This window comes from Mauremys mutica, chromosome 1, assembly GCF_020497125.1.
Source record: "Mauremys mutica isolate MM-2020 ecotype Southern chromosome 1, ASM2049712v1, whole genome shotgun sequence".
Lineage (NCBI taxonomy): Eukaryota > Metazoa > Chordata > Testudines > Geoemydidae > Mauremys > Mauremys mutica.
Window position 1 is genome coordinate 211,009,400 of NC_059072.1, and position 17,968 is coordinate 211,027,367.

The window sequence follows — 17,968 nt, forward strand, 5'->3', positions numbered from 1 at the left end:
AAAGTAACAGGTCTATAGTTACTCGAATCACTTTTTTTCCCTTTCTTAAAAATAGGAACTATGTTAGCAATTCTCCAGTTGTACAGTACAGCTCCTGAGTTTACTGATTCATTAAAAATTCTTGCTAATGGGCTTGCAATTTCATGTGCCAGTTCTTTTAATATTCTTGGATGAAGATTATCTGGGCCCTCCGATTTGGTCCCATTAAGCTGTTTGAGTTTAGTTTCTACCTCGGATGTGTTAATATCTACCTCCATATCCTCATTCCCATTTGTCATCCTACCATTATCCCTAAGCTCCCCATTAAAGACTGAGGCAAAGTATTTGTTTAGATATTGGACCATGCCTAGATTATCCTTAACCTCCACTCCATCCTCAGTGTTTAGCGGTCCCACTTCTTTGTTTGTTTTCTTCTTATTTATATGGCTATAGAACCTTTTACTATTGGTTTTAATTCCCTTTGCAAGGTCCAACTCTACTCGGCTTTTGGCCTTTCTCACTTTATCCCTACATGTTCTGACCTCAATAAGGTAGCTTTCCTTGCTAATCCCTCCCATCTTCCACTCCTTGTAGGCTTTGTGCTTTTTCTTAATCACCTCTCTGAGATGCTTGCTCATCCAGCTTGGTCTACAACTCCTGCCTATGAATTTTTTCCCCTTTCTTGGGATGCAGGCTTCTGATAGTTTCTGCAACTTTGACTTGAAGTATTTCCAGTCCTCCTCTGCCTTTAGATCCACAAGTTCTTCAGTCCAATCCACTTCCCTAACTAATTTCCTTAATTCTTTAAAGTTAGCCCTTTTGAAATAAAAAAACCCTAGTCCCAGATCTATTTTTGTTTATCCTTCCATCTAGTTTGAACTGAATTAGCTCATGATCACTCGAACCAATGTTGTCCCATACAACCATGTCTTCTATGAGGTCCTCACTACTCACCAAAACCAAATCTAAAATGGCATCCCCTCTTGTTGGTTCTTCAACTATGAGCCTTTCTGCAAGATCCAACAGTAAAACACTTGGGAAAGAATTATCTGTAGTAACTCAGAGCCCTCCCCATCTAGCATCCTATCACAAGTCATTGGAGATATTTGCTGCTAACAGTTGCAGGTTGGCTACATGCCATTGTAGGCAATTTTGTCATACCATCCCCTCTACAAACTTATCAGCTGAAGCCAGTTAGTTTTCTTGCCTCCACTGCTCCCCTAGGGAGGCTGTTCCAGAACTTCACTCCTCTGATGGTTAGAAACCTTTATCCAATTTCAAGTCTAAACTTGTTGATGGCCAGTTTTATAGCCGTTTGTTGTTGTGTCCACATTGACACATACCTTAAATAACTCCTCGACCTCCCTGGTATTTATCCCTCTGATGTATTTATAGAAAGCAATCATATCTCCCCTCAGCCTTGTTTTGGTTAGGCTAAACAAGCCAACCTCTTTGAGTCTCCTGTCAAAAGGTAGGTTTTCCATTCCTCAGATCATCCTAGTAGCCCTTCTCTGCATCTGTTCCAGTTTGAATTCATCTTTCTTAAACATGAGGCACCAGAAATGCACACAGTATTCTCACCATTGCCTTATATAATGGTACTAACCCTTCCCCGTCTCTACTGGAAATACCTCACCTGATGCATCCATCCTGGGATTGCATTAGCCTTTTTCATGGTAGCTAATAATCATCATGTGATCAACCTGTACATGCAGGTCTTTCTCATCTTTTGTCACTTCCAATTGATAAATCCTCAGCTTATAGCAAAAATTCTTGTTGTTAGTCCCTAAGTGTGTGACCTTGCACTTTGCATTATTAAGTTTCGTTCCATTTCTATTTCTCCAGTTTTCAAGATCATCCAGATCTTCTTGTATGATATTCCTGTTCTCCTCCGTATTGGCAATTCCTCCCAACTTTGTGGCATCTGCAAGTTTTATCAGCACACTCCAACTTTTTGTGCTAAAGTCAGTAATAAAAATGTTAAATAACTTTGGTCCCAAGACAGATCGCTGAGGAACTCCGCTAGTAACCTCCCTCCAGCCTGACAGTTCAGCTTTCAGTATGACCCGTTGCAGGCTCCCCCTTAACCAATTCCTTATCCACCTTTCAATTCTTATATTAATCCCCAACTTCTCCAATTTAACTAGTAATTTCTCATGTAGAACTGAATCAAATGCCTTACTGAAATCCAGGTAGATTAGATCTAGTGTATTTCCTTTGTTAACAAATTGGTTTCCTTCTCAAAGAAGGAGATCCGGTTGGTCTGGCACAATCTACCTTTTATAAAACCATGTTGGATTTTATCCCAATTACCCATTTATTTCTATGTCCTTAACTAATTTATCTTCCAAAATTTGTTCCAAGACCTTGCATACAATTGAGTGCAAACTAACAGGTCTGTAGTTTCCCAGATCATGTTTTTTCCCTTTTTTAAAAATAGAAACTATATTATCAATTCTCCAGTCATAGGGTATGACCTCTGAGTTTACAGATGCATTTTTGTTATTTGGCTTCTCTGATTTGTGGAATTGTCAATCAGGAGCCTAAAAGCAGATCACACTAGTTCTTAATTGTGATCCTTGGTTCCCAATGTTGGGGAGCAGGGCACTTTTCAAAGGGGTACCAAACTTAAGGCATTCTTTTTAAAATTTTGCTTGGGTTTGTGATAGTTTCCAACCATTAAGCTGTTATGGGGGCACTGTATAGATTTCATGGAATCACACGTAGCCCATGAAATGTTGACTGCCTAATGCTACTAGGAAAGTCAGGATAAGACATGATCCTCTGAAGCTCCTCAGAAGTAAAAGCTGGTCAGTGGAGCATTACACTGAGACAGATCTTAGAATATCCTCAGGTCCACAGGCCTTTGTAGTAGGCCAAGAAATCTTCCTTGGGGAGGAGATGTAGTCAAGAGCCTGTGCAGCTATGTGGTACCTTCTGCCTCCATCTGGACTTTTTCTTGCCCAGTTTAAACAAATAGGCTCTGTCTGCTTCCAGCACTTCCTAAAAGTTTGCCCCTTGCCCAATTGTCATTTGACAAGCAAACCAAATCAGAGGTACCCAAGTTAAGCCATATTCCATCTATTCTAGACAGTCAGAGAGGTGGGCAGAGCCAACAGGAGATGATCACATCTGAGGGGATGAATGACTCCTCCATGTGATTGTCATAATCTAGTGCTACCTGAAAAAATCTGCTGTAAGTGGAAGGAAGCTCTGTATGTAGGGGAAGGAAATTGCAACTTTTTGGAAGGAGAAGCATCTTTTACCTGCCATCTAATGTTACTTAAAGAGGCAGATAAATAAAATAAGCCCAAATAAAGCAAAATGAAGAAAATTCCTTGAAGCATCGACAAAGTAGCTTATTTGGCCTCACTTGGATAATTGTTGCGCTTGAAGATTTTTTGCAAAAAACAATAGACGTGTTTCTGCCAATCTGTTAAGTACTATAAATGACTAAGGCAGCCAAATGACTATGTATTTTCTCTAAACCCATCTAGTGGAAATATACAGAGCTGTTTGGTTTTTATGGTGGATTTTATTGAGATAAAAAGATCTTAAAAGTGATAAGACTAGCAAACTTTTGGCTCTGCTATTTCAGATCTGGAGCTCCTCTAGGTGGCTACTCATGGAATTTCATTTTAAACCATACCCAATGAGTCAAAACTAAGTCTTGAATGCTATGTTGAGTTTATACAGCACATCAAATAGTACAGGCAACAACAATAAGTAGTGCCTGTTATTTGAACTATTCATTGGCATTTTGGGATAGTTATGAGTGCTGTTATATAACTTTCTTGTATATGTTAATACATTGTTAATGGTGAAGTCTAATCAGATAAATGTTGTCTCGTGAGCAGTGTAGGTGGGGTCCTGGCTTCTAATATACTTGTTAAATGCACTGTCATTTGATAAGCTATACACACAGGATTTCAAAAAAAATATTTAATCTGTTTTTTCTCATTTTGTTGTCCCTAACATTATGATGCTAACAACTGAAGATATCTAAAAGGATTTTAGACATGGAACATTACAATTCAGCACTCTTGGTTTTTATACAATGTGTAAATTAATTATTTTGTTTACTGAATAAGTATCCAATTAGCACTTGAGATTTCTTTGATGATGAGCTCATATTGTAAAGTACTGTGCGCTCCAAATAGCAAGGGTAAACAGGAGGTTTGGCAATTATCCCTTTTTTCCCCCATTCAGGACCCAAAATCATCACAAATCCCCATTTCCCATTCCATAATATGTCCCAACATGCGCTTTGCAGATAATGTCTCAACCACCATGGAACTCCCCTGGAGCGTAGAGCCACCCTGCAAGGCTCAGGCAAGTGGTGGCTTTTTTGTTATATAGAATCACAGAATAATAGAAATGCAGGGCTGGAAGGGACCTTGAGAGGTCATCTAATCCAGCTCCCTGTGCTGAGACAGAACCAAGTAAACCTAGACTATCCCTGGCAAGTATTTATCTAACTTGTTCTTTAAAAACCTCCAGTGATGGGGATTCCACAACATCCCTTGAAATCCTATTCCAGAGCTTAACTATCCCTATAGTTAGAAAGTTTTTCCCAATATCTAATTTAAATCTCCCTTGCTTCAGATTAAGCCCATTACTTCTTGTCCTACCTTCAGTGGACATGGAGAACAGTTGATCACTGTCCTCTTTATAACATCCTTCAATATATTTGAAGACATTGTCAGTTCCCCTTCAGTCTTTTGTTTTTTTTTCCCCAAGACTAAATATGCCCATGGTCAAGTTTTCTAAATCTTTTATCACTGTTATTGCTCTCCTCTAGATTCCCTCCAATTTGTCCACATCTTTCTTAATATGTCTACTCAGAATTGGACACATTACACCAGCTGAGGCCTGCCCAGTGCTGAGTAGAGCAGGACAGTTACCTTCTGTATCTTACGTATGACACACCTTTTAATGCATCTCAAAATAATAGCTTTTTTCTCAATGGCATCACATTGTTGACTGATATTTAATTTGTGATCCTCTGTCGCTCCCAGATCCTTTTCAGTAGTACTGCTACCTAGCCAGTTATTGCTCGTTTTCTAGTTGCGCTTTTGGTTTTTCCTTCATAAATGTAGTACTTCACATTTGTCTTTATTGAAATTCATCTTGTTGATTTCAGTCCAATTCTCCAATTTGTCAAAGTTGTTTTGTTTTGAATTCTAATTCCACCCTCCAAAATACTTGCAATGTCTTCCAGTTTGGTGTCATTTGCAAATTTTATAAGCATACTCTCACTCCATTATCCAAGTCATTAATAAAAATATTGAATAGTATTGGACCCGCGACTGACCCCTGTGGGGCTCCTCTGAATGCATCCTCCCATTTTATCAGCAAACCACTGATAACTACTCTTTGAATATGGTCTTTCAACTAGTTATGCACTCACCTTATAGTAATTTCATCTAGACCACATTTCCCTAGTTTGCTTATGAGAACGTCATGTGGGACTGTGTGAAAAGCAGCAGTTTGGCAGAATTTTATTCTGAATGTATTTATTTATTAGAAATGTATTTATTTTGGAAATTTTTTATTTTTATACCAGAGTATAAAATTAAAAATAACTTGAAACTTTACAAAGCTATGACATAAGATGCAAAGAAAAACAGAAAAAAATGCAAAAGTTTAAAAAAAAAAAAAAAAAAAAAAGTCAGTTACCTCACCCGACCAGCCAGCTCTGGGCTCCAGCTGGGGTCCTCCAAAATGGTTGAGGCAGTGTGCATAAGGACATTTCATGGAGCAGGAAAGATCATTCCCAGCATCAGCACACCTAAATGACTAGAAAGTTTGTTCAAAATCAGTTATATGCTGAAGACTGCTGTTGTTCAGCGTATAATCTTAAATTTTTTTGTGAAAGATCGCTACTGATGCGCCAGACCATTTTGATTGCCAGATGAGGCAACGTTTAAGAAGTGGTCCCAAATATTGGGAAATTCAGAAAACTGACTCCTGAGATAGTAGTAATATTTAATTTATAGGATAAATAAGCAAATGAATCCAAATATCAAATTGTAAAAAAACTATTCATTATTTTGGGATACTTGTGCAGTTTATAGTGTGGAAACTTTCTCCAAAGAAACAGCTGAAGAAATTATTATAAAGCTGTGGATGTAACTCTTCTTTTAAATATATCTGTGTTCCTGTAATAGTGTTGTGTGTTAATGAACCTTGTGTCTTATTTCAGAGAGAGTCCCCCTCTACATCCAGACAGTCCCCAGCTAATGGTCATAGCAGCACTAACAATTCTGTTTCGGTAAGACCTCCAGTTCCAGACAGAGAAAGTGTACAAATTTTGTTGGTGCTCATCTACCATTACTGTTCTAGTTACATGTGTTCAGTGGAAAAATTGTGTTCTGCTGATATAATCAAGGCTACTACAATTATAACTCCCCATTTTCTCCTTTTAAGGTGTTTTTTTTTTCAACAACATATTCTTCTCATTAACATTAAATTAATTAAATATTAATAAGTGTAACATGGCAGTTCCCTCATCCTTAAAATGTTCTTAGCAATCCCCTGGTCCTAGTTTCCTCAAAACTAAGCAAGGATTTAAAGTGGAAGCATTATTTCCATTCTAAACTTTTGAAGCAGTGTTTCAAAGAAGAATAATTGCACAGCAGGTATTTCAGGGCTTTTCCGACCTTGGAGTTTTGAGAGACCTCTGGAATGTGTATTCGTTTCCGCTATCTGAGTTAAGGAATTGGTGTGCCCTCTGCTGTTGTGGTACGTGCCATACTTTGTGAAATATGAGCCTTGCCTGGGTATGGAAAGCAAAAGGAAGTGGCTTTAAACTGCACTACAAACCAAGCTAGTATCATCACATCTTTAACACAAAGTACTTCCAGTTCAGCATGTATTCAGGTAGAAAGGTGCTCTTGATTTCAGATATTTCTAAATAGATGTTGAAATTTGTATTGTTTATTATTTGTCATCGTTGTGATTTATATGGCAAAACATTACAAAGCATCTGTATCTGCAAGTTCCTTCTGTAAGATTTCTGTAAGAGTGCTACTGACACTCACAGTTCTGCGCACTCTGATAACTTCAACAATGCCATCACTTCATGGAATTGTGTATCAACTGAAAAATCCAGAGCAGGGCAACTATTCCATCAACTATTAAAAGTAAATTACAGTTTAGAAATGATTAGCTGCAAAGTAAAGTATTTTAATTATAACAATGAAAGATAATTATGTGGCTGGAGAACTTCAATACATTTCTGTGAAAAATACTGAACTTGCAACATAATAGACACACTCATAAATTTATTCTTGGTCACCATTTAATATGTAATATCTTTCTAAGATAAAATTTAGTAATTATTGTAACTATTTCTCATTTTCTAGAAACACATCTAATTTAAGTATTTATTAAGTTGAAAAAGGCATTCTTATAGAAAGCCTCTTTCACTTGCAGGTGCTTTTGTGTTGAAGATGCTGAATCATTTATTTAAGAAAAAGCACATTTTCTATCTGCTTAAACTTTTACCTGCTTTCTTCAGCTTGCTGCTAAACAGCCTGGGTTTGATATTCCTTAAGAAATAAGAACTTCTTAGAAATGAGTTAATGTTTTATACATATGTACAATGTAACATTTTGCTGTAATGTAACAAATTATACTAACAAATTATGTTGTATACTCTAAAAAAGTAAAATGAAAATTTCTTCTCCTGGGTTGGCTTTGTTCTGCAGGACTTGCCATCAACAACACAACCAAAAGGACGACAGGTGAATAGATATCCTCCATGGGAGCTTTTCTAAACTTAGCTGCTAGTAGCCAACCCCTTCTTACCTTTTTCCATTCTGTATTCTGTATGTGCTGGACTATAACATTTAAGCTTGAAGAATGCGTCCCATTTTGTTTTTAACTCATTGTTTATGTCTAATTCACAGTAATGTTTTTTCCATCCATTTATATGTGTGTGAGAGACTGGGAAGTTCATTGTAATTTCAGACTGTGTGGTTGTTTTAATTATTAAGAACACATTAATAGACATGTACAGCACTGTTCAAATTTAAAACCTGCACAGGTTTTCACTTTGGAATAAAGTACAACTGTATTCTGTGCCAGGAATTTAGTTCAAACTGAGGCAAATAAAGGAAGCTTAAAATAACTTAAAACATTATTCTGAGAAAACTTTAAAAGTTTAGTATTTTAATTAGTTCATAACTAGTTATTAATGTTTACTATGTGCTAAGGATTACTTTTATGAAGAGCCACTAAATCTGAAGTTATCATCCCATTTATAAGGCTAATTTACAACCCCAATACTTCACCGAAACCAACACACTGCAAATTTCATGCACCACATTTCATTCCAGAGTGCAGATTTCTTCTGGAAAATGTTGAGCAAATTTCACAAGAAGTTTAAGGGAAAGAGATTCTTTGTTTCTGATCTCTTTTCAAAGATTTTTATAATGTTTAGCTCATATCTCTGTAAACTGAATTACAGTCCATCTTCATTTTTCCTGTAGTGCTTACAGAGCAGCTTGGTTTAATTAAATATTTGAGGGTGTGTAAATATCCAAACACAGGTAATTATATATATACCTGAATTTGTGTATTATGTGCATGCGTCTATTTGAAATACACACTGCAATGTTTGCTTGGCTCCAGCAGCACTTTGTCCTCAGTGACAGGTGTCTTCTTTGGGCCAGATTCTGCTTTTGGGCTCTTTGGATAGGACCTTTCTTGGCTATTTATGGATCAAGGCAGTACTCTGAGTGAGTAAGTATGGCAGAATCTAGCCTACTAAGAGCAGCCCTTGCTTTTGCGCAGGTAGAAGGAGCAGAGGGCACTGGCTGCATTGGAGCCAGGTGACATGTGAAACCATCCTTCACCATCAGGAGAGAGGGAAAAGGCACTCACCCGTTGGTGCAGGTTCTCCCTCAGAAGTGCATCTTGGGTCGGAAGAGCCAGGAGGCTCTCCATTATTTAATTATTTTTTTTAACATAAGGAGCTCAAGTCCCTTCTTAGCCTTATGATCTTGGCCTGAACTAAAACAGTCTTGCATAGTTTCACAGGCCAAAGCAGGACTTTTCCCTCTCAAGAAGATTCAAATAAACCCCTTTAAGGGTTCTGCAAATGCTTCCTAATGATTCTCCTCTGCGGTTTCAAGGAACTTTTCTTTGTTTCAGCTGCTGTACCACCATTTAGCACAAGAGGCCCCAGATCCATCTTCATCAGTGACTTCTTGCAGGCCCAACCTTTCCACAGTCTGCCTCTGAAGAAGGGAAAACTTCCTCTGAATCTGAACTAGAGATTCAACCCCTCACTCTAGCGATGCAAAGACTTGGGAATAATTTATATGGGAATATCATTACAACCATGAAATTCAAGGAATTCCAGGATGAACAGATTCTGTAAAGGTCTTTTTTATCAGGCTCAGTCAGCAGGGTGACCTGTTCGAGCAATGGGTTACTCTCCTTTTGTTTCCTGTTTTTGAAGTCCTGCAGTTTCCTTTTGTCTCTAGAGGTCCTAGGCAGCCTGAGTCCAGTCGTACAGACACTCTATGAAACACCCTTAAGACTCTATATTCAGCTAACTTTTGCTTTCCTTCCCTTAAAGTATTTTTCTTAGTGTCCATCAATTTGGCCAGGATAGTGGAAGAATCATCTATTCTTTCATGGTTTCTCTCATACCTTGTTCTACCAGCTGCAGTTGTTCCAGTTTCCTTCCCAGGGTTCCTTTTCACCTGAACCAGAATGTTGCCCAGCCCAGCTCTTTCCTTCACCGTGGGCCCAGAAGGGAGTTGGACCCATTCCAGGTTTTTGTAGGACTCCTAAGATCTATTTAAGGAAGTCCAAACTTTTCCATAAAGGCCCACCGCAGTCTCTGGATGGAGAAATAGTGCATAGGGAAGAATCATACTGGAAGTAAGAGGGGGAAAAAAGGAGGAACTTCTAGTGGGACAAAATATTGATCACTATTCTAGCCTGTTTGTACCAGAGAGAGGGAAACGCAAAGGTGACTGCAATAATGATCAAATCACAAAAAACAAATTAGTAAAAGCAACGAAAGTGTTTTTAAATCCCCATTTTACAGATGTCTGTTGAGGAAAGAGGGTAGGAGACTTGCCCATGGTCACACAGAGTCAATGGCAAAGTGAGGATAAGATTTTAAAATATTGAAAATCAGGCCTTCTACTCTGGCACCTGTCATCAGGGTCTATCATTTTAAATAGACAAAATATATTTCAGGTATGAAGGCCAGTGACTGACAATATTAAGATTGCAGCCAAGCATATGGTAGGAACAGTGTTGAGAAAAAGAATACTAAACTGTTAGAGCTTTATTGGAGCTGAATTTGAAAGGAAGTAAGGTGGATAAATGTTTATAACTGTAAGTAAAGTATATTGCTCTGTATTACAATCATTTATTTAAAATACATATGATTTAAAGCAAACAGAGCAAATTGTGGTCAGAAAAGTGTCTCTGTACACAGGGGCGGCTCTAGCCATTTCGCCGCCCCAAGCACGGTGGCACGCCACGGGGGGGCACTCTGCCGGTCGCCGGTCCCACGGCTCCGGTGGACCTCCTGCAGACATGCCTGCGGAGGGTCCGCTGGTCCCGCGGCTCCGGTGGACCTCCCGCAGGCGTGCCTGCGGATGCTCCACCGAAGCTGCGGGACCAGCGGACCCTCCGCAGGCACGCCTGCGGGAGGTCCACCGGAGCCGCCTGCCGCCCTCCCGGCGACCGGCAGAGCACCCCCTGCGGCATACCGCCCCAAGCACGCGCTTGGCGTGCTGGGGCCTGGAGCCGCCCCTGTCTGTACAAACAGCTCCTCCTTACTGTGTGTATTCTGAGACAGATCTGCTTACTTTTCTGACCAAAAACACCTATTAATTACTTTGTACTGCAAAGCCAATAGAGCTTTCGCAGAGTGAGCTGTATTCTTTTCTGGGTTCTATAGCACCAACAGAATTGTTAACTAAGTTCCAAATGCAGAATTTTTCTTATTAGTGAGTCTGCAAGAGCCATAAAGATCCCAGGTTGAGTCTTCAAGGCTGCCAGTTAGGGGAAAATATCTTACTGGCAAATAGGGTGACCAGACAGCAAGTGTGAAAAATTGGGACAGTGGATGGGGGGTAATAGGAGCCTATATAAGAAAAAAACCCAAAAATCAGGACTGTCCCTATAAAATCTGGACATCTGGTCACCCTACTGGCAAACCAAGCACATTAAACATATGCCAATAAACATAAAATTCCACAGTGCTGTTTTTACAGTCACTTTTCTGACTATAATCACATTTTAAATGAGGAGAAGGATGGTGTCGCAGACCTGGTAGAGCGTCCCCTGTTGGGCGTTCACCAGGCTGCTGAGTTTGGATCCAAATTCTGGATCCTGCATGTTTCTAAGCCCTCTGAGGCAGAATCCAAGCACTGTCTTTAGCCTCTCAGGCTCTCTCTGGGGATACAGTCTCCCTGTCTAGCACCCACTGTCAGAAGTGGGACCCCACTGCCCTAGGTCGCTAGACCAGTTCTGTACCCAGGTCTCCCTATTATCTTTTCCAGAGCCCTACCCTCGTGGGTACTCTGGTTTAGTTTAACCCTTCAGAAACATGTGACAGTTTCAGCAAGCAACCCAGAGGCTTTTCAGAGCAACTTCTTAAAAACACATGCTTTATTCCAAAGGAAAGCATAGAGATTTACAGATCCATACACAAATAACAAATCATCATCACCACCATTACAAATCCCAAAGGGACATAGCCTCCTTACACATTGAGTGTCAACCAGACTGATCTCTAGCTAGGTCCTCAAGAAGATCCAGCTGGATCCAGATGTTTAATGACCACATAATTGTCAGCCATGTAGGTGGTTGCGGGGTTCAGCCACGAATATCCTCATTGCTAAAACTGTCCTGCCATTTAATATGGACCAGCTGTTGAAGACGACCAGAAGTAAAAACATCAATCACCACTCTTCAGCCTTCGTCAGTGCCCATGTTTCACTGCCATACGGAACAGTTGGCATAATCATAATCCTGTAGATCTACAGCTTCATAATAAGCTTGATATCCCAGCTTCTCCACAGAGACCACTTATGGAAGGCCTGGAATGTAGCAGCGGCTGCTGCTATATGAGGATCCACTTCTTTCAAACCACAGCAAACCTTGCATGCAAAAGCACTCTCTCCAGTTTCCTCACCACTCCAAGAACCCTTTCGGGTTTTGGTCAATCCTTTCAGGGTCTTAAGATGCTCCTTTCCCCCTGCTCAGCCTTCAGGTTTTTTCTCTTTGTCTCATGACAATTATTCCTGGCAGTCAAAAGGTTCTCCCTAGCTGAGAGAGCACGTGTCTTTTTAACAGCAGCTTCTAATACCTCTTCCTTTGTTCTGCCTTTCTCCTGGGGATTCCATTGCTTCAGCCCCCCACTGCAGACAACCTGAGATCACCAGTTTCCTTTGCTTGGACAGTCTCTTTAGCATATTCATTGTCCTTCTTGTCAGGGTGCATGGTATTTGACATGGTCCCTGTCAACAAGTAGCTGATTCAATACATGTTGAGGGTTAGTTATACATAGCGTTCATAAAATCAATCAGAATTCATAAAGTACGTTGACAGATTTCCCAAACCATCACATCTGATCTTGTAACACTAACGTAACTCTGGAAGTTAGGATATCTGTTTTCTATTCTCAGTTCTGTCACAGATGTTTTGTGTGACCTTAGTCAGGACATTTAACACCTTTGAGATCCTCTGATTCATGGCACTAAATAAAAGCCTTATTATATTATTTAAAGTAGAACAGTTTAAAAACTTAATTTCTGCTGTTTGTGCTCCTGAAAGCATATCCTTTTCAGACTATTCATTTTAATACACCTCTACCTCGATATAATGCGATCCGATATAACACGAATTCGGATATAACGCGGTAAAGCAGTGCTCCGGGAGGGGGGACTGCTCACTTCGGTGGATCAAAGCAAGTTCAATATAACGCGGTTTCACCTTTAACACAGTAAGATTTTTTGGATCCCGAGGACAGTGTTATATCGAGGTAGAGGTGTACCATTGTTCTAAGATGACACACAAAGTAAGAAACTGGTATTGAAAGAACTGCAATTGCCTATCATTGGCACCTATGAGTGTATATACAACTGAGAATGGATTTGCACTAATTTAAACGATACAGAGATTACCTAGATTCCACCCAAGCGAATATATTTAATAGGTACTATACTGGGTATTTTATTATGTCTAGTGAGAATTTGGTTTAGTCTAAAGGAGTACTGATAATTATATAGTAATACTTCTTACCATCAAAATCATTAAAATATCATCCAACTTGAAAATGTGGTACGTAGCTTTTGTTGAAGGTAAAGTACAGTTCAAGCCATGAAATGTGGTATTAACCTTCAGCCTGTAATTTTAGATGACTGCTAATAATATGCAGATTTAGTTTTAAATTTTCAGCAACTCCAACATCTATATTAAAGATTTGTAGATAAGAGTCCACACAGAATGCGAACATTTGATGTTACTCCTAGACTTTACAATATGTAGAAGTTGCAAGTATTACAGGTAACATCACATTGTCTCCATTGTTTTCAACTGTCACTTATGCTTTCATCATTGTTTCTTCCTCTGCTTATAAGCATACAGTGTGTGGTAGCTAGATGTGCTGATCAAATTTTCACCTACTATACTTAATACCAGTGAGTGGTAATATGGCAATGTCTTTTACAAACTCCTGTTTTATAGATATATGTAAGAGCACAATTTGAATATGATCCAGCAAAGGACGACCTCATCCCCTGCAAAGAAGCTGGCATCAGATTTAGAGTTGGAGACATTATCCAGATCATTAGCAAAGATGATCACAACTGGTGGCAGGGTAAACTAGAGAACTCCAAAAATGGTACTGCAGGTCTCATTCCTTCTCCTGAACTTCAAGAATGGTATTTTTTTGGTTTTCTATAAAAATGAATTTATCCTTGTCATATTGACCTTGGTATAGAGCAGTGTTCTCAACCTTTCCAGACAACTGTTCCCCTTTCGGGAGTCTGACTTATCTTGCGTACCCCGAGTATCACTTCACTTAAAAACTACGTGCTTACAAAATCAGACATAAAACATAAAAGTGTCACAGCACACCGTTACTGACAAATTGCTTACTCTCATATTTTTACCATATACTTATAAAATAAATCAATTGGAATATAAATATTGTACTTACATGTCAGTGGATGGTATATAGAGCAGTGTAAACAAGCCATTGTCTGTATGAAATTTTAGTTTGTACTGACCTCACTAGCTCTTTTTATGTAGCCTGGTGTAAAACTAGGCAAATATCTAGCTGAGTTGATGTTGGGTTGGGAGGGGAGGGGTATGTCTCAGTGGTGGTGCAACGTGCATCAATGTGGAGATTTTGGCTGGCACTGCAGCCTATAGGGCAGCCCCAGGACACTGCTGTAACTTACCCAGGTCTTCACTCCTATCTAAATTATGCCAGGGGCCTCTCCAGACCCTAAAGCAGCCTAGCATCAGGGAACACAAATGTGGTTTAAAGCCATCTTAGTCCACTCTTTCTCCTGGGCTGTGAGCTCTAAGAACAGTCCTTATAGTAATGCACCTGTAAAATACATGTATTAATATTCATATCTCTAACTGAACATCTTCAATTTAATAAAAGAAAGTTTTGAGAAGTCTTGTTGTACACCCGTAAATTAAAACAGCCTTCTTTTTGAAGTATCACATGTCCTTTTAAATACATGTTTATAATAGCAAAGTTAATACTTCAGTGAACGATGGATACTGTACTAGGTTGTCCGTAACAACAAGCTAATTAGTTATTTCTTCCCCTTCACATGCCAGGCGAGTAGCTTGTATTGCCATGGAGAAGACCAAACAGGAGCAGCAGGCCAGCTGTACTTGGTTTGGAAAGAAAAAGAAGCAGTACAAAGACAAATACTTGGCAAAGCACAATGCAGGTATGAGAAGCAAGGGTCTTTGAGACTGGGTTAAAAATTGCTTTGCCAGCCAAACCTCATTTCTTGTTGGCCAGCTGGCACTGCCATGAACCTAGTGAGTTATATAGGAAAACTTAAGTAAAGCTGTAGCTATACCAGCAGTTCTATACTGATTCTCTGTCCAGGATTTAAACTTATAGTTCAACCAATAAGATTGAATCCAAGCAATCTGCAACAAGATAAATTCACCATAACATATCCCACGGTAGTATTGTACTGCTCTGGTTTCAGTATTTCAAGGAACTGTGGAAGCCAACAAGAATAAACTTTATTAGTCTGTATAAAGTGTTTTATACCATACTATACTTCCTGCCTACAGAGGACTCTGCAGCAGCATCCAGACATTCTTGTCAATATAGATTATGTAAATTAAAACATGATTTGCAAAAGGATGTTTTCTTGAAGCTTTACAGCTGAAAGAAGAATAAATGGCACTATGAAGTTTAAAAGTGTGGTTTCACACTTGAACTTCCAGTAGAATAACATATAACTTCTGCTATGTTCTCAAGTTATACTGTACATTCAGCTTTAAACATATATAATCTTGATTGCATTTGGATGAAATTAGACAAACTTTTGAAGTTATTCCCCCTAATGCCTGCAATTGGCTGAGTTCTGAGGACTGTATTCTATCTAGAATGCTAAAAAGAATGAAGTGTTTTGGTAGACTGAAAAAATTTGAAAACTGAAATTTGGCAGACTCATAGGGCCTGATCCAGCAAATCTCTCATTAACTTCAATGGGAGTTGAATAGAGCCAATAGTTCTTTGTGGATTTGACGTATCTTGCTATTAAAAAATAATTTTAAATAGTCAATATGTTTAATCCGTTTTTACTGCATTTTTATTTGTTGAAAACTATGATGGTAATTCATTATGATACTCTTGTCACTTGAGCTATAAGGATTTTATCAGAACCACAGGATACATATATCCAACCTTTTATAATGAAGTGTCTTTATGTATTGCATTAACTGCAGCTTTTCCAGTTATGACCCTCTGGTGTCCAAAGCAGAAAAAGCCCATTATAGTGTCAGTGGAAGCTTTCAGTTTTCTCAAAAGATTAGTAACAGTGTAATATCAATTGCCATGTCAGTACAGCTGATGTCCTACTGGCCCTCCAGTAGAACATATGGTACTAAATATAAAATCACTCACTTGCTCCAAAATCCTTGCTGTACTGTATCTAAGCATTAAAAGACAAGAGGAATACAGGTTGAAAATCTTTTAATTTCATCTGTCTTATTGGTTTGAGTTACTCTTACTGTTTTAATATTTGTATTTAATTAAAATAGTGTTGCAACCATCTTACAGAAATTAATAAGAAAACTAGAAAGAATGAGGAATACATACCAGACTTTCCTGGTGACTTGATATAGCAGGGATATTTCAGGTTACGATTGAGGTGTGCTGGCTTGCATATTGCTTGCCTGTATTACCCTTACCTACGGCCAATGTTGTTAGCCTCTCACCTCCAAGAGCACTATATTTCTCACAAAATTTATAAATAAAAATAGAAGATCATCATAACAAACACAGGTTAAAAAAATGGTATCCTTGACATAGTACCATTTGGTACGTATGCTCAGAAGCAACGGGCTAATTGGACTAGGGGTTCTAATTAGGGTCTGGAAAATCTTAATTCAGTCTTAGTGTCTTTGATTTAGAGGAATTAATTATCTAATGCAGGAGATTGCAGGGCAGCAAGAGGTTAAAATAATACTACATCTATAAGACATAATTAAGTTTGGTAAATGTGGTACTGAATAGAGCTGTTCTCAAATATTACAGTATTCTTTTTCTTGTACATAATTAGATTGATTTCCTGAGCTTATATAACCTTGTGAAAATTAGTAGAGCTATAATAGTTTGTGTTTAACCTATGTTCCTGCTCATATTCTCTGAGTATCAATAGGCCAAGGATACATTGTTCATCTTCATAACAAGATAAGGTTACAGTGTGTGAACAATTAGGGTTTGGATGTGTGGTTGCCAGAATCTTATGAGCAGTTCTTATAAGGTTTGGGCCCCAAATGGCAGTCATGATCCTGTGAGATTTCTCATCTCAAAAGGTAGATATTTTACAAGATCATCTGTTGTTTGGAGATTTCCACCATTTTGAGTCATGATGTAACAAACTGGCTGTTCTCACAAGATTTTAGCAACATCTGCCCCAGAACTGGAAAATGGGCCCTTTCTTGTTTTGGATCTTACTAGGAACAAAAAACAGCAGAGTTAGTTTGAATCTGAGGAATCTAATTCAGACTCCATAGAGGGAGTCACACAAAAGCATCCAAAGGTAGAATTTGCTACTCTTTTTGTTGTAGGAGCATTCACAGGACATTTTTAACATACACGTTTTTTTAAGTCTTAAGCAATAGTTAAACAACCCATTCCGAGTATTTTCCTGTGCTACTATTTTATGGAGGTGCTGGAATGTAGTTGGTAAAACAGCCTTGTATGCAATTAAAAATGTGTGGTTTGTTAAATATTTTAGGGAAATAGCTTAGATTTTGGTGTGATTTGTCAGGATATCAGTGGTGCTTGTCACCAGATTGCTTTACAGATCAAACAATTTGTGAAGCAATGGAGAAAATAGTGTAATTGCCTATTATAGTCAAAAAGACAGAATTTTCTCCTTTGCTGCAAAGATAATTGCTGTCACAACTCACTTTTGTCCCTAATCAGTTCTCAAGTCTTGGACCAAGTCCTCAAACAGTGTGCAGTAACATGCCAGATCTTTCAAAAGTCTGTTTTAAGTTAACCAAAGTTAACATTACGTAATAGTTTGTCTTTATTAGATTCACTTACCATTTTCAGGTGTGTTGGAAGATCCGTTGTAGTGATATTTAAATGTATTTGAATTTTTTTTATAAGAAATTCTATTGCAGGACTTTGTAAAATATCATTCTTCAGATTTAAGTTATGCTTCACAGTATGCATAAAATAATGACTATTAGAATACTGCCAAGCTTTTATAAAATGCGTTTATCATTT

At 38.5% G+C, this 17,968-nt stretch overlaps 1 protein-coding gene across 10 annotated transcripts in view; it reads left to right on the forward strand.

Moving 5' to 3' along the window:
* The window catches only part of CASK (calcium/calmodulin dependent serine protein kinase), a 428,246-nt gene that overhangs the window by 389,212 nt on the left and 21,066 nt on the right, over window positions 1–17,968 (forward strand). For 5 of the 10 annotated variants that reach the window (XM_045002670.1, XM_045002672.1, XM_045002678.1 and 2 more), the window contains 4 exons: window positions 6,185–6,253; window positions 7,692–7,727; window positions 13,705–13,901; window positions 14,818–14,933. In XM_045002670.1, coding sequence (XP_044858605.1) covers window positions 6,185–6,253; window positions 7,692–7,727; window positions 13,705–13,901; window positions 14,818–14,933 — 418 coding nt within the window. The remainder of the gene's footprint in view (window positions 1–6,184; window positions 6,254–7,691; window positions 7,728–13,704; window positions 13,902–14,817; window positions 14,934–17,968) is intronic. The other 5 variants (XM_045002674.1, XM_045002675.1, XM_045002676.1 and 2 more) reach the window with 3 other exon arrangements.